This window comes from Gorilla gorilla, chromosome 4 (assembly GCF_029281585.2).
Source record: "Gorilla gorilla gorilla isolate KB3781 chromosome 4, NHGRI_mGorGor1-v2.1_pri, whole genome shotgun sequence".
Lineage (NCBI taxonomy): Eukaryota > Metazoa > Chordata > Mammalia > Primates > Hominidae > Gorilla > Gorilla gorilla.
Genome location: NC_073228.2, coordinates 37,026,211 through 37,052,154, shown reverse-complemented (window position 1 = coordinate 37,052,154; position 25,944 = coordinate 37,026,211). Strand labels below are relative to the sequence as shown.

General features: G+C 40.6%; 1 protein-coding gene across 8 annotated transcripts in view; it reads left to right on the top strand.

Moving 5' to 3' along the window:
- Nucleotides 1-25,944, top strand: part of STXBP4 (syntaxin binding protein 4) — a 280,286-nt gene that overhangs the window by 32,955 nt on the left and 221,387 nt on the right. For all 8 annotated transcript variants that reach the window (XM_055388705.2, XM_063706252.1, XM_063706254.1 and 5 more), the window contains one exon: nt 6,134-6,225. In XM_055388705.2, the coding sequence (XP_055244680.2) occupies nt 6,134-6,225 (92 nt within the window). The remainder of the gene's footprint in view (nt 1-6,133; nt 6,226-25,944) is intronic.

Genomic DNA, 25,944 nt, shown 5'->3' with positions numbered 1-25,944 from the left:
ACTTTTTAAAACAATAAAGCGTTAATTATCTAAGCCAAATGTAAAATAAAGATTTTTATTTGGTTGTAAGGTGCTTACAGGATCAATACGAAGAAAAAGCCCCCTGAAATTATCTCCAAAAGTTAAACACAACAATGATAAAAAGACTAAACATAACTGAAAAACTATATATGCCTAATTATAATGTAAATTTTTACCTGTATATTTTAATTTTGTTTTAATAGCATTATTTATATAAGAACTGAAAAATAAGGAAGCATTAATTTAAATTAAATAGCTACCAATCTTTTTTTTGAGATGGATTCTTGCTCTGTCGAAGCTCCGCCTCCTGGGTTCACGCCATTCTCCTGCCTCAGCCTCCCAAGTAGCTGGGACTACAGGTGCCTGCCACCATGCCCGGCTAATTTTTTGAACTTTTAGTAGAGATGGCGTTTCACCATGTTAGCCAGGATGGTCTCGATCTCCTGACCTCGTGATCTGCCTGCCGTGGCCTCCCAAAGTGCTGGGATGACAGGCGTGAGCCACCGCTCATGCCTGGCTCAATAGCTACCAATCTTTACAGGAGTTTATACTATATTCCACAGTAGTTTCCTCCGATTTGGGGTGGTATTTACCAGTGGGTTAATAGCAATCTTAAGCCATGAGTTATATTACCTTTTACTTAGATTTATTGACCCTTAGAAACTGTATAGCATTATTCCTCTTACATAATTAATTTCCAGTCTCTGCATGTACTGTATTTATTTTAAACTGGGAACCCTTATGAGAAGAAAAAGACAAATGAAGCAGTCATGAGATGAGCATCAAAATTGCTAGATGATGGGAGTCAGAATCCTTTATTCCTTGATATTATAAAATAGTAATAATTATATAACATGTTTTTAACTTTTAAAGTAATTGAACTATTCAACGCCTATTTTAACCTTTTATTTAGTAAGGATTTACTATGTTATATGTGTAGAATACAGTACAACGGGAATTATGAAGAAATTAGGATATTTTGTGAGATACTTAATAGTATATTGTGAAATAAAACGGGGCTAAAAATTATAATTATTGAAATTAGGAAGCATTCTAATTTATATGCATGTATTTGTTTATAGATGTGTGTGTATGTTTATTTTATCAAGCAGCTACTATTTGCAGTTTTTTGTGTTAATCGGAACAGGATATGGGTGGTTTTGTTACTCTAAAAAGCATTCTGTCTTGTGGATGAATAACACATTTACACAAATTATGTAAAGACATGAACAAAGAGGCCTAAGGAAGGAAGTAGTGAGTGCTATGAGTATGGTATAAGGAAGGCACAGTGGTTACCACCAGGCTCTGAATACAGACTCAGTGTTCAGGTTCTTGCTTTCATCTTATTAGCTCTGTAACCTTGAAATAGTTACAAGTTACAAGGAGTTGTTATGAGGATTAAACAAGATCATGCATGTCAAGCACTTATATTGTAATTAGTGCATAGTATATGCTTACTAAATTTTCCTGTTACTAATAATATGGAACCTATAGCTTAGAGTATAGCTCAGATAATATTCTAGGTCATGTTTATAGAGCAGAAGAAAAAGCTTCCAATTCTTGATTCAATTTTATGTCCTTCCCTTGACCCCAAAAACTAGTATATAATACGGAATCTGTCACAATATGCAGAAATTAAGAAAAATTTCTTGGCAAAAGTCAGACATCCAAATCTTGAAAAAAGTGGTAAACATCAATTGATAACTGAACACAGGAGATCGTTTCAAGTTAAGGAAGCACCACAAATAAAAGCATAGAACTAAGGATGAGCTAGATGTCAGATGACACTAAGAGTCAGGTGTGATTAGAGCAGAGATCTTGTTAACAATGAATAAACTCAGGTAAATTTATACCAGTCGCTATAAGAATAGTGGTAGATTTTGTAATAGAAAAATAGGTTAGTGAAAAATATATTTAAGTAAGTTATAGGTAAATATTAAAATACAATTAAGATGGAACATTTTTCTAGAGTAGAAAGTGCGTCAACTCAGTCTGATTTTCTTCTACATAAATGTAGTAGGCAAGATATTTCTGGGGAGTGGAAAAAAGGCAAAATCACATCTAAATTATCTCTAGATAACTTATATACATTGTGATTTGCATATTATAAGTACCTAATTATAGATTGTTACAAATCAGAAATTAACCATCACTTCTAGATTTCTTCAGTTACCTGATACTAATACAAAAAATATAAACAAATTTTAATGTTAACCTCAACAAAAGTAAATGTAATTAGGTAGTTCTATTTCTGTTCTTATCTAAAAATCATCCCAAAGTGTAAAATAGGTTAGAATTCTTAAAATCCACATAATATTTAAATGTTTTAAAAAATGATGCTATTATACAGAAATTTATTTCAAAATCCAGAGTTGTTTACTAGTGCTATATATAAGTTGAATAACACATGAGTTTGTAAGTGAGCTAACAATATACTAAAGACATTTCTAAGGATAGCAATAAACAATTGTTGCAGCCAGGTGCGGTGGCTCACATCTGTAATCCCAGAACTTTGGGAGGCTGAGACGGGCAGATCACTTGAGGTCAGGAGTTCGAGACCCGCCTGGCCAACATAGTGAAACCCCATCTCTACTAAAAATAGAAAAAAAAAAAATTAGCCAGGCACAGTGGTGCACGCCTGAAGTCCCAGCTACTTGGGAGGCTAAGGCAGGAGAATTGCTTCCTTGAACCCGGGAGGCAGAGGTTGCAGTGAGCTGAGATTATGCCACTGCACTCCAGCCTGGGTGACATAGCAAGATGCCATCTCAAAAAAAAAAAAAAAGAATTGTTGCATGAAGAAATACAGTCATTATTTTAACTTTACTAATAGCGCGTAAAGCCTTAATTCCTTTAGACCAAGTCTTTTGAAACTGAAGCAAAATAGTTATGGGGAAAAATATCCATTCAGAGTTCATGGTATTAAGCAAATTGTATTGATCCTTTCCTTACAAAACATTCCTTTTCTTCTGCTGCTACAAAGAGGATAGGAACAGAAAATCCAAGAGAGGCCAGGCATGGTGGCTCACACCTATAATCTCAGCACTTTGGAAGGTCGAGATGGGAGGATCATTTGAGCCCAGGGATTCAAGACCAGCTTGGGCAACATTGTGAGACCCTGTCTCTACAAAAATTAAAAAATTAGCTGGGCATGGTGGCATACACCTGTGGTTCCAGCTACTTGGGCATCTGAGGTGGGAGGATCGCTTGAGCCCAGGAGGTCGAGGTTGCAGTGAGCTGTGTTCAGGCCACTGCACTCCAGCCTGGGAGACAGAGCAAGACCAAGATGACTTCTCTAAAGAAAGGAGAAGGAGGAGGAGGGGGGAGGGGGAGGAGGAGGAGGCGGGGAGGAGGAGGAGAAGGAGACGGAGGGAGAAGGAGAAGGAAAAGAAGCGGGGAGAAGGAGAAGGACAAGAAGGAGAGAGATCCAAGAGAATAATAAGCCATACTTAGAAAAACTCACTCCCCCAGAAAGGAGCAAATAAAGAGCTTGGAGCTGGGATAGAGAGATGTCATTGGCAGATGAGGAAAACTTCTGTGAGGGGCTTTCAGGTAAAGTTACTCTGAATTGACAAAGTGTGCTGGAGTTATACACAGACCCTCTTAAGGTTTTAACTCAAAAGTAAAGGTCTAAGTTGTCTGGAAAAAACAAGATTTTGTTAAGCCCTGATTGCATATTGTTAAATGAAGGTTAGTATAATTTTACATTAAATCTCCTTATAATACAATGTCTCTGTGTTGATATTAACAATACTGCAAAAGTTTTCACAGTGATTTTCTATGATATTGTTGATCTTCTAACTCCTATGAGGCAGTCTGGTTTATTCCCCCTACTTTATAGATAAGCAAACTGATTATGAAAGATGTTGAACACACTTAAGAACATTGGTCTGGAGTCACAAGAGATTAGACTCCTAACATTATAATGTACTAGCTATGTAACCTAGGCTAATTTCTTTACCTTTTCCTGCCTTGGTCTTTTATCTTTGGGATGGGAATAATAACACCTATGGTCACTGTGGTCATTTTGAAGATTAGTGAGCTTATATAGGTACATAGTTTACTGTTTAGATAGAAGTAAGCATAAATAGGAGCTTCTGTTCTTTTCACTGTTAGAGTTAGCAAATTTTTATGCTTAGATGTAGGAAAACGTAAGTGAGAACACATTCCTCAGTGTGTCAATGTTGTAGGTATTCCTGTCTCACCTTCTCTCATTCTCCTCTCTCCCCCTTGCTCTCCCCTCTGCAACTCTTCCAATCACTTAACACTTGAAATGAATAATTCAAGCCCAGGTTTAGTCTTTGAGACCATAATCAGGTTCACTTGGGTCCACCTAGTGTTAATGTGCCTTAATTGCAGGCCAAACACCAAGCTGGAAGTCATTGACAAGCTTCACATATCCAAACCTTAAAGGATGAAAAATAAAGTTATCTGCTGGTTGGTCTTCCATATCATTCCACTCCATGCTGATCTTTATACTACACTTTAGGTTTGGCACAGGATTTCTCTTAAGAGAGGAAAAAAATTGTATGTATGTATATAAAAAAGTTATATGTGTATGTGTGTATGTATGTATGTGTGTATATATATATGCATACCCATATATGTATATGTGTATATATGTATATATGTATATGTGTGTATATACATATACACTATGTATATATTATTTTTAATTTCATAGCCAACGATTAGGTATCATGATTACAAAGGAGATTCACTTACCTTTATCAGAATTGTAAAAATTCTATTTAATACTAAAATCAGTCTTTTTAAAAGTTTAATTCCATTTGAAGCTAAAAGTCAGCATCCATTTTTTTATGATCTTGACACCTATAAGCTATATTAAAGATTTTACATAGAATGTTAAGGATGTGTTAAAGGTTTAGAGGAAGACTATTTATTTTCATATGCACTTCTTATGTTCTTAAGAGAATGCAAATCATTTTGTACTTAGAGACAGATGCTCTGAGAAATTTTAAAAAATTAAAACACTGCATAAAGATGTGACATTTTCCAAAGATTTTTCTTCTTCCTCTTGTTTCTATGTAGAACTAGTAAAATATCATTTAAAAGTGTATTTAGAATAGTGGCAATTTAGATAGTAAGATCAACATGAATTACAGGAATTTGTTTTACAAACTTTGGCATATTAAAACGTACAGTATTTCAAGTTCTGGTCTTTTGTAGCATCTTTTTTATTCATGCAATAAGGACAAAGGCTCATTTAAATAATCAGGGTATATTGAGAAGATGTAGAAAAATGGGTAAGAAGTGTATGACTTTTAGCTCTTGCAAATTCATTTATGCTACTTGAAATGTAACCTGTCTTTAAGAGATAAGATTTTTAGCTCAAAGTACAGAATCTATATTATACTTTATGTGCAAACTTGAAATGACTTGCATTTATGGTTTTTTCCAGAGTGCTTCCAGAATACACATCACAAAACACTTTTGCCAGTCAGAAGAATACCAACATCTTTGAACAAAAAGACTTTTTATCTTTTTAAGGCATTGTGGTGATGTAGTAGTGGTGGGATGTATGTTTGTCTTTTAAGTTAATATATCTGTGGGACTTCACAATGCATAATTGCCTACTCTTATATCTTAGGACTTAAGTGAAGCCAGCTTATATAAAAAATTTAGACTTAAAAAAATTATGAAAACTCGCCAGGTGTTGTGGCTCACTCCTGTAATCCTGGCAGTTTGGGAGGCTGAGGCAGGTGGATCACCTGAGGTCAGGAGTTCAAGACCAGCCTGGCCAACATAGTGAAACCCTGTCTGTAACTAAAAATACAAAAATTAGCCAGGCATGGTGGCATGCACCTGTAGTCCCAGCTACTCGGGAGGCTGAGGCAGGAGAATCACTTGAACCCGGGAGGCAGACATTGAGCCAAGATCATGCCACTGCACTCCAGCCTGGGCAACAGAGTGAGACTCTGTCCACGCCCCCCCCAAAAAAAAAAAGAAAAAAAATTATGGAAACAAAACTAAAAGCTGCTAACTGATTAGCTAGAATTATTTTTGAACAGCAGGAACTCAGAACATATCCTGTCAAATGAAAATTTCGATTCCAATTAAGTTCCCAATTAATGTGCACCCTGTTGTCTCTTAGATGTTGCTTCTGCCTGGACTGAAAATTATGGGCTACAAGAAAAGATCTCCCTAAATCCCTCTGTTCGCTTTAAGGCAGAGAAACTGGAAATGGTAAATCCTTTAAATTTTCATTTTTCTTCCATAAGACAAAAACAGGAAAGAAGTATTCTCCTTCTTTGAGAGGATAAAGTACTGGAGTCATTAGTTTCTTGAAGTTACTTATTTACAATTAAATGAATGGCAGTTTGGATTTAAATTATTTAATTCACATTTGAATTTGGTAGTTCATGGTGGTTCACTAGTACAAAATAGAAATAAAATCTTTCATAACTAAATTGGCATTTGGATCAAATAGTTTTCTCCTCGGAGAATAAGACAAATGTGATTTTTACAGTCTAGAATAAATGGAAAGATGTAACAAATTATGGCAAAGTAGATGAGGCTTCATAATGACAATAAATGCAATCAAGTAATAGTCCATTATTCAATTTTTTTTAAGTAAAGGGAAACAAAATTTTAAAGAACAAAATAGTCAGATATCCACTAAATATAGAAAGATGGTGGCAGTATACTAAAGCACTGAAAAGTAGTCCTGGGGAAAGTGGAACATTGAGACTTTCATGTAAAAGAAACTTAAGATGATTAAAAAAGAAAAATTAAAGGCAGAAAAGCACTCAAAAGCATTTCTTATCAGGTTACCAGGGATCTGAAGGGAAAAATAAGCCACTTTTTTTTTTTTTTGATGTAAAATGGATATACTGCTGAAAGACCACAAACTCTACCTTCCAGTCAGTTTTTGAGGATAAAGCATTCTTACATTTTAGGAAGAGTATAAAAATGCATAGCTAAAATAAAGCACACAATCTGTTTATTCCCATATCCACACCTTTGCTTGGTCCTATGATAGTCCTTTCTCATTGCCAATTTGAATCTTATCTAAATTCTAACTCACATAGGGGAGAAAAGATTTCTCACCCATCGGTAGATTCATGGCTAAGACACCTGTAACAAAAGACAGATTAACAAGAAAATAGCATGCAGATTTATTTAATGTATGTTTTACCTGACATGAGAACCTTCAGAAATGAAAACCCAAAGAAACAGGGAAAACTGTATTTTTATGAACAGTCATACAGAAGTGTAATTGGAGCACAAAAGGGTGTAATCTGATGGCAATAAACTGGGGGGAGCATAGCAAGGCCTATTTGTTCAGATTCTTAACATCTCTGTGTCTTCAGAGTTGAAGATATTTCCTTTCCTCTAGGTATAGGGAGGACCTTTCTGGAATGAGGGTCTTTTAATCTACTTTTAGGGGAGGATCAGCTGGGTTTTATGGCCCACCTCAGGGGAGAAAACGTGAGAGAAGGTAAGAAAGACCTTCCGGCTTCTGCTGTTTTCTTGCACACCAAAGTGCCATACTTTGAGGCAGCATGTCCTGGATTTTGTCGTTCAGTTCCATCTCCTTCATTCAGACTTTGCTAACTATTATAGTTCGGACCAACATTGCCTTCTTTTGCACATTAGTAGCACTTACCTTCACTTTTTGGTGCCCTATAATCTTTTCTATATCTTGTTTTATCAATGAAATTGTAAGTGTCTTCACCGCAGACCCTGTAGTACCTATTAGTGTTTAAATAGCTGCTTTGTGCTCCATAAAATTTTCCAATTAATTAGATACTTGAGATGTCTCCTTTATACTTTCAAAATCCTGAGTATCTTTTGTAACGTGTGTTTATGTTTGTGGCTAAAATGTAAGCTCTGGCTAATGCTTGGTCTGCAATCAGTTAATAGTAATATTTTCAAAAATAGAGTGTTTGAAGTTTAAAAGCATGACAATTACATATCTAAAAATGAATAATTATTCAATGATATTGATTTAGTATACATTTCTGAACATCCAAGATTTAATACCATTCTTCTGGATAAGGAGACATTTATCCAGCCAACTGCTTTACCTGACAGACTTTGTTATTTTACTTAGTTTAAATTTTTCTAGCACATGATATTATTTTTAATCTGATTAATATTCTTTGAGGTATGAAAATCGAAATTTGTATTGATTCTGAGAAATATGAGTTGCTTGGCCGTTAAATCCGAATTCCAGTTTTGGTTCCCCTTTAAGCCTTAACAAATTATTTTTGTGGAAAAGTAAAATGCCAGTTTTACATCAAAGAAACCCACATTTGATATAAATTCAGCCTCTGCTCTTAATCAAGATAGACTTGTTAATTTTATTTAGTAGAGCATTCTTTTTTTCAGTTTGAAACTATATTTCTCTTAATAACCTTTTTCGTGAAATCTACATTAGCATCTACCCACCCAAATTATTTCTTGAGCTACTCTTCTTGTTTTGCATTACTGATGCAATACAAAACAAGTAAAAGCTATTACTTGTTTTGCACATACTGATATTAATGTCATAATATCAGTATCACCTCAGCTTGAAATAGGTCCTTCTCTTTTGGTTGCTACTTTGTAGACAGATTCAACTTTATTGTCCATTACGTTTTAACACATTCCTATTCCGTAATAAATAAGGCCAATGTGATCAGGTATTTAAAATAAAATAGTATATTTTTTAATCTTCTATAAATATTACATGTGGCAGCTCGAAAATTGGTGTTTTAATAAAATTTCACAAGGAAAGGATGTTTACTAATTATGAATTTATTAAGTAATTAGCCTACCCAGTACAATTTTTAAGGAAAGCAGAGGGGTTAGAATTTGATTAAGGAAATTACCTGTCAAGACAATGTCATATATATATATACACACATACAAACATATATATGTTCAGACATATGTATATATACATGTGGCATTGTCATGAATTGTTTTATATTTTATTGGTTTAAGTAGAGAAATTTATAACACTGAACTAGTTATTTCTTAATTCCTTGTCTGTAAAATGGATTTACATTTGCCTCTTTCTATGAATACTCTGAGAATGATTTAATATACAGATATTTTAATGTTATTTCAGCATAGTTATTTGTAGTGATATATTTCTTCAAAGTGTGAATAGTATATGTCTCATTTGATCCTAATATTAAACTTATAAATATGCATTATAAACTTAGCAAATAGGGATACAATTTATTGCTTGGCTTGAAATCCAAATATCATACCTCTGCATTATCTGTATATTTATACCTATGGAAGATGCTTTGGGATATGGATGCCATTTCGCTGATATTTACTTTTACCTCTTGCCATTTCTGTAACGTTTCAAGGAAACTGTAGAGAGCAATGGCATACCCAATGTCTCATTATAGTTAATGAAATATTCTTTGTATTAGGCTGAAAGGTGTGTGACTAATATTGTAACAAAGTAATTTTTAAAATTCATCAGACATCAGAAAAACTTCAGCACATTTATTTGTCTAATTAACAAACTTTTATTTTTGCTTCAGGTTAAAAGATGACCTTAGTCATTTAGAATAAATTATTGGAACCAACTTTTTATTTTACTTTTTTCCCCATACATATTCTGCTTACGTATGAGACCTACTTTTTGATAAAACATGTTACTTCCAACTTAAATTTAAGAGCTTACCTAACATGACATGCAGTATTCTTCTAGTGTGAATTTTACTTTCAACAAAACTGTCATTTATTACTAAGCTTAGCTCTAGATCAGTGTACACTGAGTTAATTGCATTGTGTAATTTTATTACTTAATGTAAGAATTACCATATATTGAGCACGTTCTGTGATAGACACTTTATTTGCATTATTTAAAAAAAATTTTTTATTTCTTTATATTAAAATATTAATAATGTACAAGAATGTATGTATTATACACATACAGTTTAAAGAATAATAAAACACACATTTACCCATCACCCAACTTAAGAATCAGAACTTTTGACATTGCTAATGTATTTCTTCTTGATCATATGTACCTCTCCCCAAAAGAGGGGAAATTTTGAGTTCATCATTTCTGTATTCTTCAAAAATTTTCAGTTAATTTAAGTATTGTGGGATCAAAGAGTTTATTTTCTTTTTTTTTTTTTTTTTGCAGTTGCAAGATTTAATAGAACTCCCATAACAAAGGGAGGGGACCCAAAGAGGGTAGCCATTGGTGGCTCGAACGCATGAGTTTATATCCCGGTCATTGTCCTTCCCGCTGTACTCTCAGGCAATAAATTATTGGCTATTTCTTTACCTCCTGTTTTTGCCTAATTAGCGTTTTAGTGAGCCCTCTTTACTACCTGATTGGTTGGGTGTGAGCTAAGTTGCAAGCCCTGTGTTTAAAAGTGAATGCAGTCACCTTCCCAGCTAGGCTTAGGGATTCTTAGTCAGCCTAGGAAATCCAGCTAGTCCTGTCTCTCAGTCCCCTCTCTCAACAGGAAAACCCAAGTGTCATTGGGGAGGTTGGCCGACGACCGCTCTAACTGCTTCATGCTGAACTGGGGTGTAGTAGGGTTTGTGCAGTTGAGATTTCCTCAGGAGGGGTGCCTTCGATGTCATTAACATCAGAGCATGGGCTAGCAGGCCGGTCCAGGGGTCCGCGGTAGATATTAGTCATGGACTGCATCAGGTGCTCCATTTGAAGAACTATTTATGGTTTTACAGCTTCGATTCTGGAAGAGACAAGCTTAACAAGGAGGTTAAAGATACAGGGATTGAAATGTATAGCCTGCAGTGCAGGGGATTATTTCTTTGGCACACTTCACAGTGCACCATTGGTTAGCTTTCCATTGGTTAGCTGCAGGCAAAAGTATTTTTCCTTCTTCGGTGGCTAGCCATCCTGAGGGGAGGAAACTGTGTCCTCATGAGGTTCCCCATTCTATTTCTTCTTCTGAGTACTGGGGCTTCGTTTCCCAGAGGGCATTACCCCATAGTAGGGTTCCTTCTATAAGCATTTCTAATGGAGGGTCCTGCCTTGCAGCTCTTTTTGCTTCAATATCTGCTTGGCAGTTCCCTTCTATTTCCCTTTTCTTTCCTTTCTGATGACCCCAGCAGTGTAAGACTGCCACCTCTTTAGGTTTCTGTACTGCCAGTAATAATCTCCTAATGGCTTCCTGATGTGTGATAGGTGTTCCCTCGGAAGTTAGGAATTCCCTTTCTCTCCATATTGCCTCATGGGCATGGAGGACTAGGTGAGCATACTCAGGGTCTGCATATATATTTACCCTTTTCCTTCTCCTAATTCTAGTGCCCCAGTGAGGGCTCTTAGCTCTGCCAGCTAAGCATTAGTTCCTGGAGTGAGGGGATTACTTTCAAATATTCCATTATCACTGACCACTGCATACCCCGCTTTTTGAGGTCCTTTTTCTACAAAGGAACTTCCATCAGTATACAAGTTGAGGTCAGGATCAGTCAAGGGAACCTCTAGAAGGTCCCCTCGAATGGCGTAGGTTTGAGAAATTATTTGTTGACAGTTATGTTCTATCTTCATTGTCTGGAAGAAATGTGACTGGGTTAAGAGTTGCACAAGTGCACAGTTGCAGCACTGGCCTTTCAAGTAATAGAGCCTGATATTTAAGTAAACGGTTGTCTGACAGCCACAAGTCTCCTTTAGCAGTGAGTATGCTGTTCACCTCATGAGATGTCCACACAGTAAGATCTCTCCCTGTATTATTTTAACTGCTTCAGATACTAAGACTGCTACTGCCACCACTACCCATAAACAATGAGGCCAACCCTTTGCCCCTACATCAGTTTCCTTACTCAGGTATGCCACGGGTTGCAAGCTTGTCCCTTGGACCTGTGTAAGGACTCCCAGAGCTATTTCTGTTTTTTCTGTGATGTATAAAGAAAAGTCTTGCCTGTTGGCAAGCTTAACACTGGGACTTGGGTTAAGGCCTTCTTTAGGCCTGGAAAGCCACTTTTGCTTCAGGTATCCATCTTACTAAATGGGTATTGGCTTTCTGAGTTTCCTTAATTACTGTATGTAATGGCCTGGCTATTTTGCCGTACCTGGGAATCCATATTCGGCAGAAGCCTGTTATGCCAAGGAACTCTTTTAGTTGCTTTAGGGTTTTGAGATGAGGATAAGCCAGTATAGGCTGGATACATTCCTCACCGAGGGCCTTGGTGCCTTTGGATAATTTTAGCCCTAAGTATTTAGCCTGCTGTGAGCAGAGCTGAGCCTTCTGTTTGGAAACCTTGTAGCCACAGGTGGCGAGGAAATTTAAGAGTGCTTGGGTGGCTTGATGGCACAAGGTTTCTGAACAGGCAGCTAAAAGTAAATCATCCACGTACTGAAGGACAAGAGTGTCCAGGTATGATAACTGGCTCAAGTCTTGGGCTAATGCCTGGCCAAATAGATGGGGGCTATCCCTGAACCCTTGGGGTAAAATGGTCCAGGTGAGTTGAGACATTGGGTTCAAAGGATCTTCAAAGGCAAACAAGAATTGAGAGTCAGCATGTACAGGGATGCAGAAAAAGGCATCCTTAAGGTCCAGGACTGTAAACCACTCTGCTTCCTCTGGTATTTGGGAAAGCAGAGTATAAGGGTTAGGTACAGCTGGGTATAGAGGGACAATGGCCTCATTGATAATCCTGAGATCTTGCACTAACCTCCACTGTCCATTGGGTTTCTGTGCTACTAAAATTGGAGTATTGCAGGGCTGTTGCATGGTTTTACTAGACCTTGGGCTTTTAGGTCCTTAACAATTTTTTTGAGTCCTTGTTGGGCCTTGGTTCTAAGTGGGTACTGCCTTTGGGGTAAGGGAGGCAGAATTCTTTAGTTTAATTTGAACAGGACAGGCATTCTTTCCTCGTCCATATTGTCCTCCTGTTGCCCAGACTTCAGGATTAATTCCTTCCTCAAGCAGGGGACAACAAAGGGTGTTCCTTCTCCTATGTTCAGGTGTGTAATGGCCCCTGCTTTTGCTGGAATGTCTCTCCCTAACAAGGGAGTGGGGCTTTCAGGCATAATTAGAAAAGCATGTGAAAAGAGTAAAATTCCCTAGTTACAACTTAGTGGCTGGGAGAAGTATCTAATGACTGGCTGTCCTAGGACCCCTCGGATAGTGACAGATCTGGAGGACAGTTGTCCGGGACAGGAGAGTAAGACTGAGAAGGCCATACCAGTGTCCAGGAGACAGTTAACCTCCTGGCCCTTAATGGTCAAGCATACCCGGGGCTCTGTGAAGGTGATGGCATGGGCTGGCACTTCCCTGGGCACCTTCAGTCCTGCTGCTGGATCCATCTGGTTAGTGGCTTCTGACTCAGAGGACCTTCGTCCCCTGGGGCAATTGGTCTTCCAGTGATTCCCTTGACATAAGGGGTATGGACAAGGGGGCAGCTTATTTCTACTTGGACAATCTTTTTTAAAGTGTCCTCGTAGGCCACACTGGAAGCAAGCCCTATTAGGCATTCAATTTGCCCAGCTTTTCCCTTTTCCAGAGTCTCCAAAGTCTGCTTGCCTGAGGGCCATGACTAAAGTGGTGGCCTTTTTTTTTATCCCGTTTGTCCCGCTCTGCCTGCTCCTCCTGATCTCTATTATAAAAAAACCGAAGTTGCCAAGTTCAATAGGGTTTCTAAGTTTTGCTCTGGGCATAAGGCAGACTTTGAAGTTTTTTCTAATGTCTGCAGCTGACTGAGTGATAAACTTATCCTTTTTTTTTTTTTTTTTTAATTTATCATTCTTGGGTGTTTCTCGCAGAGGGGGATTTGGCAGGGTCATAGGACAATAGTGGAGGGAAGGTCAGCAGATAAACAAGTGAACAAAGGTCTCTGGTTTTCCCAGGCAGAGGACCCTGCGGCCTTCTGCAGTGTTTGTGTCCCTGGGTACTTGAGATTAGGGAGTGGTGATGATTCTTAACGAGCATGCTGCCTTCAAGCATCTGTTTAACAAAGCACATCTTGCACCGCCCTTAATCCATTTAACCCTGAGTGGACACAGCACATGTTTCAGAGAGCACAGGGTTGGGGGTAAGGTCACCGATCAACAGGATCCCAAGGCAGAAGAATTTTTCTTAGTACAGAACAAAATGAAAAGTCTCCCATGTCTACTTCTTTCTACACAGACACGGCAACCATCCGATTTCTCAATCTTTTCCCCACCTTTCCCCCCTTTCTATTCCACAAAACCGCCATTGTCATCCCGGCCCGTTCTCAATGAGCTGTTGGGTACACCTCCCAGACGGGGTGGTGTCCGGGCAGAGGGGTCCCTCACATCCTGGACGGGGCGGCTGGCCGGGCAGGGGGCTGACCCCCCCACCTCCCTCCCGGACGGGGCGGCTGGCCAGGCGGGGGGCTGACCCCCCCACCTCCCTCCCGGACAGGGCGGCTGGCCGGGCAGAGGGGCTCCTCACTTCCCAGTAGGGGCGGCCGGGCAGAGGCGCCCCTCACCTCCCGGACGGGGCGGCTGGCCGGGCGGGGGGCTGACCCCCCCACCTCCCTCCCAGACGGGGCGGCTGGCCGGGTGGGGGGCTGACCCCCCCCCACCTCCCTCCCGGACGGGGCAGCTGGCCGGGCGGGGGGCTGACCCCTCCACCTCCCTCCCGGACGGGGCGGCTGGCCGGGCAGAGGGGCTCCTCGCTTTCCAGTAGGGGCGGCCGGGCAGAGGCGCCCCTCACCTCCCGGACGGGGCGGCTGGCCGGGCGGGGGGCTGACCCCCCCACCTCCCTCCCGGACGGGGCGGCTGGCCGGGCGGGGGGCTGACCCCCCACCTCCCTCCCAGACGGGGCGGCTGGCCGGGCGGGGGGCTGACCCCCCCACCTCCCTCCCGGACGGGGCGGCTGGCCAGGCAGAGGGGCTCCTCACTTCCCAGTAGGGGCGGCTGGGCAGAGGCGCCCCTCACCTCCCGGACGGGGCGGCTGGCCGGGTGGGGGGCTGACCCCCCCACCTCCCTCCCGGACGGGGCGGCTGGCCGGGCGGGGGGCTGACCCCCCCACCTCCCTCCCGGACTGGGCGGCTGGCCTGGCGGGGGCTGACCCCCACCTCCCTCCCGGATGGAGTGGCTGCTGGGCGGAGACGCTCCTCACTTCCCAGACGGGGTGGCTGCCGGGCAGAGGGGCTCCTCACTTCTCAGACGGCGGGGGGGCGGTTGCCGGGTGGAGGGTCTCCTCACTTCTCAGACGGATCGGCCGGGCAGAGACGCTCCTCACCTCCCAGACGGGGTTGCAGCCGGGCAGAGGCGCTCCTCACATCCCAGACGGGGCAGCGGGGCAGAGGTGCTCCCCACATCTCAGACGATGGGCGGCCGGGCAGAGACGCTCCTCACTTCCTAGATGGGATGGCGGCCGGGAAGAGGCGCTCCTCACTTCCTAGATGAGATGGCGGCCGGGCAGAGACGTTCCTCACTTTCCAGACTGGGCAGCCAGGCAGAGGGGCTCCTCACGTCCTAGACGATGGGCGGCCGGGCAGAGACGCTCCTCACTTCCCAGACGGAGTGGCGGCAGGGCAGAGGCTGCAATCTCAGCACTTTGGGAGGCCAAGGCAGGCGGCTGGGAGGTGGAGGTTGTAGCGAGCCATGATCACGCCACTGCACTCCAGCCTGGGCACCATTGAGCACTGAGTGAACCAGACTCCGTCTGCAATCCCGGCACCTCGGGAGGCCAAGGCTGGCAGATCACTCGCGGTTAGGAGCTGGAGACCAGCCCGGCCAACACAGCGAAACCCCGTCTCCACCAAAAAAGTACGAAAACCAGTCAGGCGTGGCGGCGCGCGCCCGTAATCGCAGGCACTCAGCAGGCTGAGGCAGGAGAATCAGGCAGGGAGGTTGCAGTGAGCCAAGATGGCAGCAGTACAGTCCAGCTTCGGCTCGGCATCAGAGGGAGACCGTGGAAAGAGAGGGAGAGGGAGACCGTGGGGAGAGGGAGACCGTGGGGAGAGGGAGAGGGAGAGGGAGACCGTGGGGAGAGGGAGAGGGAGAGGGAGACCGTGGGGAGAGGGAGAGGGAGACCATGGGGAGAGGGAAAGGGAGACCATGGGGAGAGGGAAAGGGAGAGGGCGAGGGCTAAACTTATCCTTTAAGATTAGTTGGCCTTCAATAGAGTCAGGTGACAAAGAGGTATGCTTTCTCAGTGCCTCCCTTAGTCTCTCCAGAAAGGAGGTAGGATTTTCTTCCTTTGCCTGTGTTATAGTGGACATCAGTGAATAATTCATAGGCTTCTTCCTAGTTTTCCTTAGTCCTTCTAGCACGCAAGTTAGCAAATGTCTGTGGCACAAATCTCCATGTTCTGATTCTGTGTCCCAATGAGGGTCTACACTGTGAACTGCCTGCTGGCCTATAGGGAATTGTTCTCTTTCCTCTGTTGTCATCCTATCATTGACCTAACTGAGATACCAGAGATTGCCAAACTCTCGGGCTGCAGTTATGGCAGCACTTCTCTCATTTGGGGTTAGTGTCTGATTTAGCAATAACATTATATCTCTCCATATCAGATCAAAGGATTGTCCTAACCCTTGTAAAGCATCAGTATAGCCATCAGGGTTATATGAGAATTTACCTAGGTCTATTAAGTCTGAGAGAGAAAAAGGTACATGCACTCTGGCTGGACCAAATTCTCCTCCTCCCACTGCTTGGAGTGGGCATAATCGGGGAATATTGGCACTCTTTGGTTCGTTGTTTACCCCTTTGTCTATCTCCTTTTGTACCATTTGGGTTGAAAGGGGGTCCTTATTAGTTGGGGAAGGAGTCAGGGGGACGCTGGGGTAGGGAGGTAGACTCTGAGGGCTTCCTGTAGGGCATAAATCACACTTTTTACATAATGGCGAGTTGTCTCTTAATGAAAAGAAAGTTTGTACATATGGCACTTCACTCAATTTGCCTTCTTTTCTACAAAAGAGGTCTAGCTGTAAGATGGTGTTATAATTTATACTTCCCTCAGGAGGCCAGGTTTCTCCCCCTTGAAGAGGATATCATGGCCAGGCAGTACTGCAGAAGAATATAAGTCATAGCGTCTGAGGGTCAAATTGGTCCCAGTTCTCCAGAATACATCTTAAGGGCGTTTTTGCCTTGGAGAGAACGTTTCTCTTCTGGAAAAAGAACATAGGGATGCCAGCACCCCTACTCATTTTCCGATGAGCATTAGTCCTAGAGCGTCCTTTATGGTCCTAATGCTTATTCCTTTCCAGGGTGGGTCACCACCCATGGACCTCTGTTTATCGGTTTAGTTATGCTCGCCGATGTAGCAGTCCTGCACCTGTTTTCTCACCTTTCTTGACCACAAAGAAAGGGGTCCAGGGTGCTGGATTCTAGTCCTTTACCAGTGTGCCCAACGTTGCCTTTGTGCTCAGGGGTGAGTCCTAGAGCTGGGCTGGGTTCCTATTTCATAACAACCCAGCTGCCCCATCAAGATGCATTCCCATAAATAGTTCTTATGCAAATTCGTTTCAGAGAGGGTGTAGGTAACCTTTGGAGTCAGGATTGAGATAGTCTTTTTGATTCTGTAAGTACTTTAAGGCTTGGCTGAGTGCAAACAGCTCTCACGTTTGAGGAGACCAATTATTAGGCAATTTTTCTAACTCTGCTTCCACAAGATCCTCCCTTTCAATTACTGAATACCCATTGTGGTTTTTTCCTCCATCACCTGGAAGGAATCTTCTGTCATCCTGAAGGGAGTTCCTCCTAGGTCTGGTTGGTCCTTTGTATGGTAATTAAGATTTAAATCCCCTGTAAGGAAATCTGCTGGGTTAAGGGAATTATCAGTGGTGTTAAATTACCTTTTTCTAACAGAATAGCCCCATACTTTAAGATTTTTGAGTTAGTAAGCTACCTTTTTGCTTTTTTGACTTAGAATAATTCTGAACTGGTGAGGTGTGCTCACAATGAGGTTTCCTCTAAAAGTTATTTTCCTACTTCTGTTAGCAAAGCAGTTGCCACTACAGACTGAATGCCTCTGGGCCGTCCGCGGGTTACTGGGTTAAGGATTTTTGATAGGAAGGCTAAAGGTTGTCAGTGGTCTTAGTATTTTTAGGCTACACCCTTGTTTGCACTGACAACAAGGTAGTATTGGAGTGTTATAGGGTCATGGAGAAGACCTTCAATTATCAATTATAGGTTTTAAATTTACCCTGGCTTTTAAAGGAATAAGGCACACTGGTTTTTTACTATTTCTATCTTTCTCTTTCTCTCTTCGACTCTCTTTTTCTCCTTTGTCTCTTTTGCCTCTCTGCCTGTCTCTCTCCTCTCTGCCTCTGTCTCTCTCCTCTCTGTCTCTCTCTCTGTCTGTCTCTCTGTCTCTTTTAGCCATTTACAAACTTGGGGCCCTGGCAAGGGTGATGGGGAATGGATCCTACATAACTGCCCATGTCGAGAGCTGTATGCCTAAATTGGGAGGGACAAGACACCAGGGACAAGACTCCCTGGGTTTATAGCCTAGATGCCTAAGGACACAGCAGTGTAGAGCTTCCTTAGATCCCTTTGGAGATACAACTTGCTAGAGGAAATGAAAGTCTGAATCATTAGTACCTAGGAGGCAGGGATCAGAGGAAGTAGATTCAGAGGTAAGGAGAATTTGGGGGCTACACTTTCAAGAAAGTCGTGGTTGGGACCCAGGAGGTATGGGTTAGAAGGAAACGTAGGGGTGCATGCATGGGCGACTGTTGAATAGAGACTTCTGGCTGCGCCATGATCTCAACTGGCTAAAGCCGGGAGTTTGGGACGACAGCTTTCTTCCTCTAGTCGGCCCTTGGCTTCCCCAAGAAAATTGAAAGCGGAAGCTGGTTCTAGGCAGACGAATGCTCCCAACCCAGAAGGGTTGGGAGTTGTTAGAAGGCCCTTCCCCACACAGCCTCACACCTGAGTCTTAAGTCTGGCAGCCATGCTAATCATTTTTAACTGGCCAACAGGTGCCCAGTATTTTCCTCCAATTCTAAGGAAAGATAGGACAGAATAGCAAGCAAAAGTGGCCCAATATTACTCACCGCTTTGGAGGTCCCTTCGTGGTCGCCAAAATATTACTGGGGGTCCTTGCTCCCAGGGCTCCAAGGATGGTGGTGGGCCACTTCCAAGATGGTGGCAAGCCTCGTGTTCTCTGACCTTGGGTTCTTGGCCTCATGGATTCCAAGGAATGGAATCTTGAGCCATGTGGTGAGTGTTAGAGCTCTGTTAGAAGCCATGGGTCATGGAAGAGAACCCGCAGAACCCAGTGACTAGTATTGAGCTCGATTAGGACGCACCCGGGCACTTAGCCATGCAGGAACAATGGCAAGCCTTTAGCCCAATCAGGAGCGGCAATGGGCACCTCACTGGATCAGGAGCACAGTGGACACTCTGCTGGATCGAGAGGGATGGAAGTCAGCAGCGGGTCTGTGATGGTGGCAAACAGCAGTGGTGGACAGCGAGCGAAAACTCAGCTCCAGCCATAACAAACACAGACCAGAAGAGTGCAGTTGCAAGATTTAATAGAGTGAAAACAGAGCTCCCATAGAAAGGGAGGGGACCCAAAGAGGGTAGTCCGAGTTTGTTTATTTTCAGTTTACGTGAGGTGTGTTTCATGCATCCGTGTGAAGAGACCACCAAAGAGGCTTTGTGTAAGCAACAAGGCTGTTTATTTCACCTGGGTGCAAACAGGCTGAGTCTGAAAGAGGAGTCAGCAAAGGGTGGTGGGATTATCATTGGTTCTTACAGGTTTTGGGATAGGCAGTGGAGTTAAGAGCAATGTTTTGGGGGCAGGGGGTGGATCTCACAAAATACATTCTCAAGGATGGGGAGAATTACAAAGAAACTTCTTAAGGGTGGGGGAGATTATAAAGAACATTGATCAGTTAGGGTGGGGCAGAAACAAATCACAATGGTGGAATGTCATCAGTTAAGCTATTTTCACTTCTGTGGATCTTCAGTTGCTTCAGGCCATCTGGATGTATACATGCAGGTCACTGGGGATATGATGGCTTAGCTTAGGCTCAGAGGCCTGACAAGGTGTTGCTAAAATTTTTGCTTCTGTGTTTTCAGCTCCTACAAAAATACTTGGCTCATAGTATATGCTGAAAAAAATAATTGTTGGATTAGTTAATTGTTTTCTGAAGTAGTTTTCTCAATTGTCATTCCTACTAGTCTTATGTAAGAGTTCTCCTTGCTTCATATGCTTTACATTTATTCTACATTATAATATAGTTTGATGTATTTCTACCATCTTATTTTTTATTTTTGTTCTCCTTTTTTATCACTTCTTTTATTCCACCTTTTTATTGTATTCTTTTGGTTTGATTATGTTTGATTATTTAATTAATTGCTTTTGCATTTTACTTTTTACCTCCAACTTGTTTGAAAATTATGTCTTCTCTTGCTATTCTTTTAGTGATTTCCTTAAGATTTTAACATGCACATTTAACTTAAAAGCCTAAGGTTAATCAGAATTCCTTTGTACATACAAAGATCTACAATACATTAATTCTGATCACCCACTTCTCAATTTGTATACCTGTAATTGTCCAATATTTTAGTTTTGGCATATCTTTGTTTAGTCTTACAAATTATGAATTATTAATATATTTGTTTAGCTTTATAAATTATGAATATTATTATAATCTTGTAGCCAATGATAATTTAGATTTGCCCATGTTTACCATATTCTTTATTCATTGTTCTGTTTTGCATTTCTGACATTTTGGGTGTTCATTTTCCCTTTTCTCTAAGTAACCCCTTTAAATGTTCTTTTGGTATAGGTTGATAGAAAGCTCTCATTTTTTTTATTTTTCTGAAAATATTTTGCCCTCATTTTTGAAAGAGAATTTTATTGGGCATATAATTCTAGGGTCACAGTTATTGTCTCTAAGATTTTTGAAGCTCTTATTCTCATTTTTTCTGGTTTCTGTTGTTGCGGTTTTGAGAACTCAGGTGTCGCTCTGTCTTTATTTTGTAATGATCTGTCTTTTCACTATGACTGCTTTTGAAAATATTACCTGTTATTGGTGTTCTGTATTTTCACCTTGGTGTATCCAGGTGTTGATTTCTCTTATGTTAGCCTATTTAGGATTTTTCAGGCTTCGTAAATCTGAAGATTTATATCTTTTTTAGGTTCTACAAAATTCTCAGCTAGCATCACTTTGAATATTGCCTCTCTTTAATTCTCTTTATTATCTGTTACCCGTTCAATTACATATTTATTAGACAGACTTGCTCATCTTCCATGTCTTTCAGGCCTCTCCTTCATATTTTGCATCTTCTTATCTATCTGTGCTGCATTTTCAACTCTTTCTTCTACACATTATTTCTCTGCTTCACTCTCTTCAACCGTCTATTTCACATATTCATTGAATTTCTAATTTGTTATTGTCTACCTAGTATTGTTATAATATATTATTCCTAACTTTTATTCTTCATTCACCTTTTTAACTTAAATATGTTGAACATATTCTATGTCTGTCTAACTATACAGTAGCTGCAGTCTTTGGCTGTCAAATCTGTTTGTTTGTTTGCGTGTTTACTTTTGCTTATGATGTCATATTCCCTCATGTTGTGAATTTTTTTTAATTATACTTTCAGCCGGGCGTGATGGCTCACGCCTGTAATCTCAGCACTTTGGGAGGCCAAGGCAGGTGGATCACTTGAGGAAAGGAGTCCGAGACTAGACTGGCCAACATGGTGAAGCACTGTCTCTACTAAAAATACAAAAATTAGCCAGGCATGGTGGCACACACCTGTAATCTCAGCTACTTGGGAGGCTGAGGCAGGAGAATCTCTTGAACCCAGGAGGCAGAGTTGCAGTGAGCTGAGATCATGCCATTGCACTCCAGCTTGGGCAACAAGAGTGAAACTCCATCTCAGAAAATAAAAATTAAATTTAAAAATAAAATTATACTTTCATGAAAAATAGAATTTTATCTTTGTGAATTTTGAAGCTAATATATGAAACCTCTGGAAAAGATTTACATATGTATGTTTCTTAGACATGAGGAACTACTGGGACTAAATTCCCAAGTTGTGATTTTTCAGGCTGTAAAACTATTGTACCTATCACTATAGTTATACACTCTCAGGAAAAATATTTTTTCTTCCACCCAGACCTAAGGAAGACATATTCTGTAATGTCTGTAGGACTTTCTTCTTAGTTTACCATTTTACTGAAAGTGTTCACTATGAGGTTCCAGCATTGTTTGGGTGATTTAATCCTGCCTTCCTGCATTAGGCCCTAGGTGCTTTCCTCCTGCCTGCAGGTTTTAAGCCATCAAGAACTAGCAGATTCTTGGGGTTGGCATGGTGGCTCATGCCTGTAAATTCAGCACTTTGGGAGGCCAAGGCAAGCGGATCGATTGAAGCCAGGAGTTTGAGACCAGCCTGGGCAGCAAAATGAGATCCCATATCTCAGAAATTTTTTTTAAAATTAGCCAGTTCTGGTGGTGCACACCTGTAGTCCCAGCTTCTTGGGAGGCTGAGGGAGGAGGATCCCTTGAGCCCAGGAGTTCCAGGCTGCAGTGAGCCATGATCATGCCACTGTACTCCAGCAAGAGTGAGATCCTATCTCTAAAAATAATCATAATCATAATTTTTTTATAAAAGGAATTAGCACCCATTGTCTTTATGCTCACTTACCTCTGCGTATTGTTGTTTCTTCATAAATTTTGGTATCACTCTCTCTCCTAAGCCGACCCAAGCATTTAAGGTGTTTGTGGATGTTATTGTTTATTATTATCTAGTAGTTTTTAAAAACTTTACTGGCAGGATTCCTCCCTGTACTATCAGAAATAGTTACATTTTAACTTTCACATAAATTATAAAATATTACTATGTTATTTTTTAGAAAAAAATGAGGATTTCTTAAAAATTTATCAAACAAAAATGACTCAAGAATAGTTTCACAATATGTATCAAAATTTGAATTTTGCCTATGATTTTCAGGCAATAATTCCTCATTTAAGAAATTTTCCTAAGTAAATAATTGGACAGGGGCACAAAGATGTATGTGGAAGGCCGTTCACAGTGGCATTGTTTATATTAGTGAAAAATTCATGGCAATCAATAGGAGCTTGATTTAATAACACATGATATATTTAAGAGCTGTGTTCATTGACATGGAATGCCTTTTTTTTTTTCAGTTCTGTCCCTTCTGTAGGAGTGCCTTCTTAAAATAGTTTTGTTCATCAATAAAATTCTGAAAGCTTTATATACCAACATATTAATAGTGGTTGCTGCTTGCTAGTGAACTTTTAGATGTTATTCACTTCTTTCTAGATTGTTTGAATTTCTCTAATCATGAAAACATAAAATATGCAGTATCAAGGCATATATACTTTCTGTTATTTTATTTTTTTTTATTCTACCCTACTCCTTTCCTTCATTCTCATGGCAATGAAGGAGGTTGTCAGAAGAGGTTGTAAGTGAATCCAATTCAGCCATCTTAGATTACCAAAGATTACAAAGTTATTTATTTTTACTCAACAAATATTTATTGTTTACTTCCTCTGGTTGAGGCATTTTAGTGTTTTGGCACTGTAAAATTGGTGGTAAACAGACAAAAAGTTGTTTCCTGGTATTTATAATTCATTGTGGTGGGGGAGGTAGAAAATTCAAAAAGCAAGTGAATAACAAGAGTACACGTCAGACAATAAGACAGAGTGACTGGTAGATTATTTCAGATTGATAGTCACGGAAGAGGTGTCTGAGAAGGTGAAATTTAAACTGAGACATGAAGCGTGAGAATTATGGTGCTAGGGAAAAACATCTGAGATATAAGGGAACAATTAATGCAAAAGTACTAAGACAGGATGGAGCCTGGAATATTTTAAGAAAAAAAGAAATGTGTTCCTGGCATCATGTGATCAAGGGAAGGAGTGGTACTAACGACGTAAGTCAGGGAGATAATCAGATCATTTCTTTATAGGCCAAGGTGAGGTCTCTGGATTTTATTCTGAGTTCAGTAAAAAGCCATTGAGCCGTTTTTAATAGGAAAGTGACCAATGTGTGTGTATATATGTTGGTGAGTGTACATTTTTTGACTCTTCATTGTGGAAAATTTCAAATGTATATCTGGAAAATGATTTTTGCCTAGTAACAACTAAATGGCATAACTTACAGCCATAAATGTTTAACTTGGAGTTTATGAACCCCAGAAATTCTGGATTAAAATTTGCATATATGGCTGTATTCTGGGAGCGGGTCCATAGTTCTTAATGGACTTTCAAAAGTATCTATGTAATCCTTGAACAGTTAGGAACAGAACTTCTAATTCTGGCAACATTGTATAATCCAGGAAATCCAGAAGCCACTCCTGCCATGAATATAGGGTTGAGTCTCCCTTATCCGAAATGGTGGGAACCAGAAGTGTTTGAAACTTTTGATATTTTCAGATTTTGGAATATTTGCATGTATATGTAATGAGATATCGTGGGAATGGGACCTAAGTCTAAACAGGAAAATTTACACCTGAGAAACATAGCCTGAAAGTAATTTTATATAATGTTTTAAAATAGTTTTATCTATAAAACAAAATTCATATACACTGCACCATCAGAAAGCAAAGGTGTGGACTCAGCCACCCGTGTGGACAATTTGTGGTGTTATTTTGGCACTCAAAAAGTTTTGGATTTGGGAGCATTTTCGATTTCGGATTTTTGGATTAGAGATGCTAAACCTGTATATAGAAACAATGAATAAAATAAAGAAGTTTTTAAAATTTATAGTCAAGCTAGGAAGGAAGAAAAAAAAGAAGAATGGGTGAGAGGAGAGGAGGGATGGAAATCTCACAACAGAAGTGTGTGAGCACTTGTGTGAGTACTGACATCATATGGCTCAAGGAATGACTCAGACTTAGATATTGGGGCTTAGTTTTAACATGGCCTCAAGCCATTTTCAGTTGGAATTCTAGAACTGGTATCTTTATTTAGAGAAACACAAGATTCTGCAAGGGCTGGTTGCCCTTTTCCAAAAAAAAAAAAAAAGAAAACACTAGAGAAAGGCTCCAACCCAAGGAAAATACAGATAACCACAAAGAAAGATGATTGGTACAAATGAATGGACTATTTACAAAAGTAAAAAAACTGATGGCAGTTAAATATATGAAAAGATGCCCTCTGCGAAAATGAAAATAAAGCAGCAATGAGGTACAATTGCCTACTCATTAAGTGGACATACATGGAGTAATTCTTCACAAAGATATAGAGAAATAGCTGGGAACTGTCATGTGATACTCACGGGATTGTAACTTTAGAGAACAATTTGGCAAAACTGAACCTGCTCACATCGTTTAACCTCACAATTCTACTTCTGGACATATACACTAGAGAAATTCTGGTGCCACCACATAAGGAGATATGTACAATGCACTAGTAGTCAGAGCTTTTCAGCTATATCAGGTTCTCTTCCTTGTCAGCCAGTGATAGAATTGTACTTTCCCATTTTCTTTAACAAAGAGCCAGCGTGCAATTCATCATATTTCTTTCCTCTCTGCTATAGCAGGCAGCAAAACTTCTGATGGTGGAGGCTTTGACAGCTAGGGTTCCTAAGTGAAAAATACAGAGAAAGAGAAACCAGCTGACTCACATTGGATATGTAACATTAGCAAGGAGAAAATGAACCTTTGTCTTTTCTAGGTTACTAAGACTTTGGGGTTAGAGAAACAATGGTGTAACTAGACCATCCTGACCAATAGATACAAGAATATATCAGCATTATTTCAAAGAATAAATGATAGGAGACAGCCTAAATGTTCATCAATAAAAGAACTGATAAATCCATGGTAGCATGATTATTATCATCATTATATGAGGAATACTATATGGTAAGGAAAATGAAAGAACAAGAGCCTCCTGCATCAGCCCAAATTTCACAATGTCATGTTTTAGTAAGTTATAGATGGCCGGGCGCAGTGGCTCACACCTGTAATCCCAGCACTTTGGGAGGCCAAGGCAGGTGGATCACGAGGTCAGGAGATCGAGACCATCCTGGCTAACACAGTGAAACCCCATCTCTACTAAAAAAAAATACAA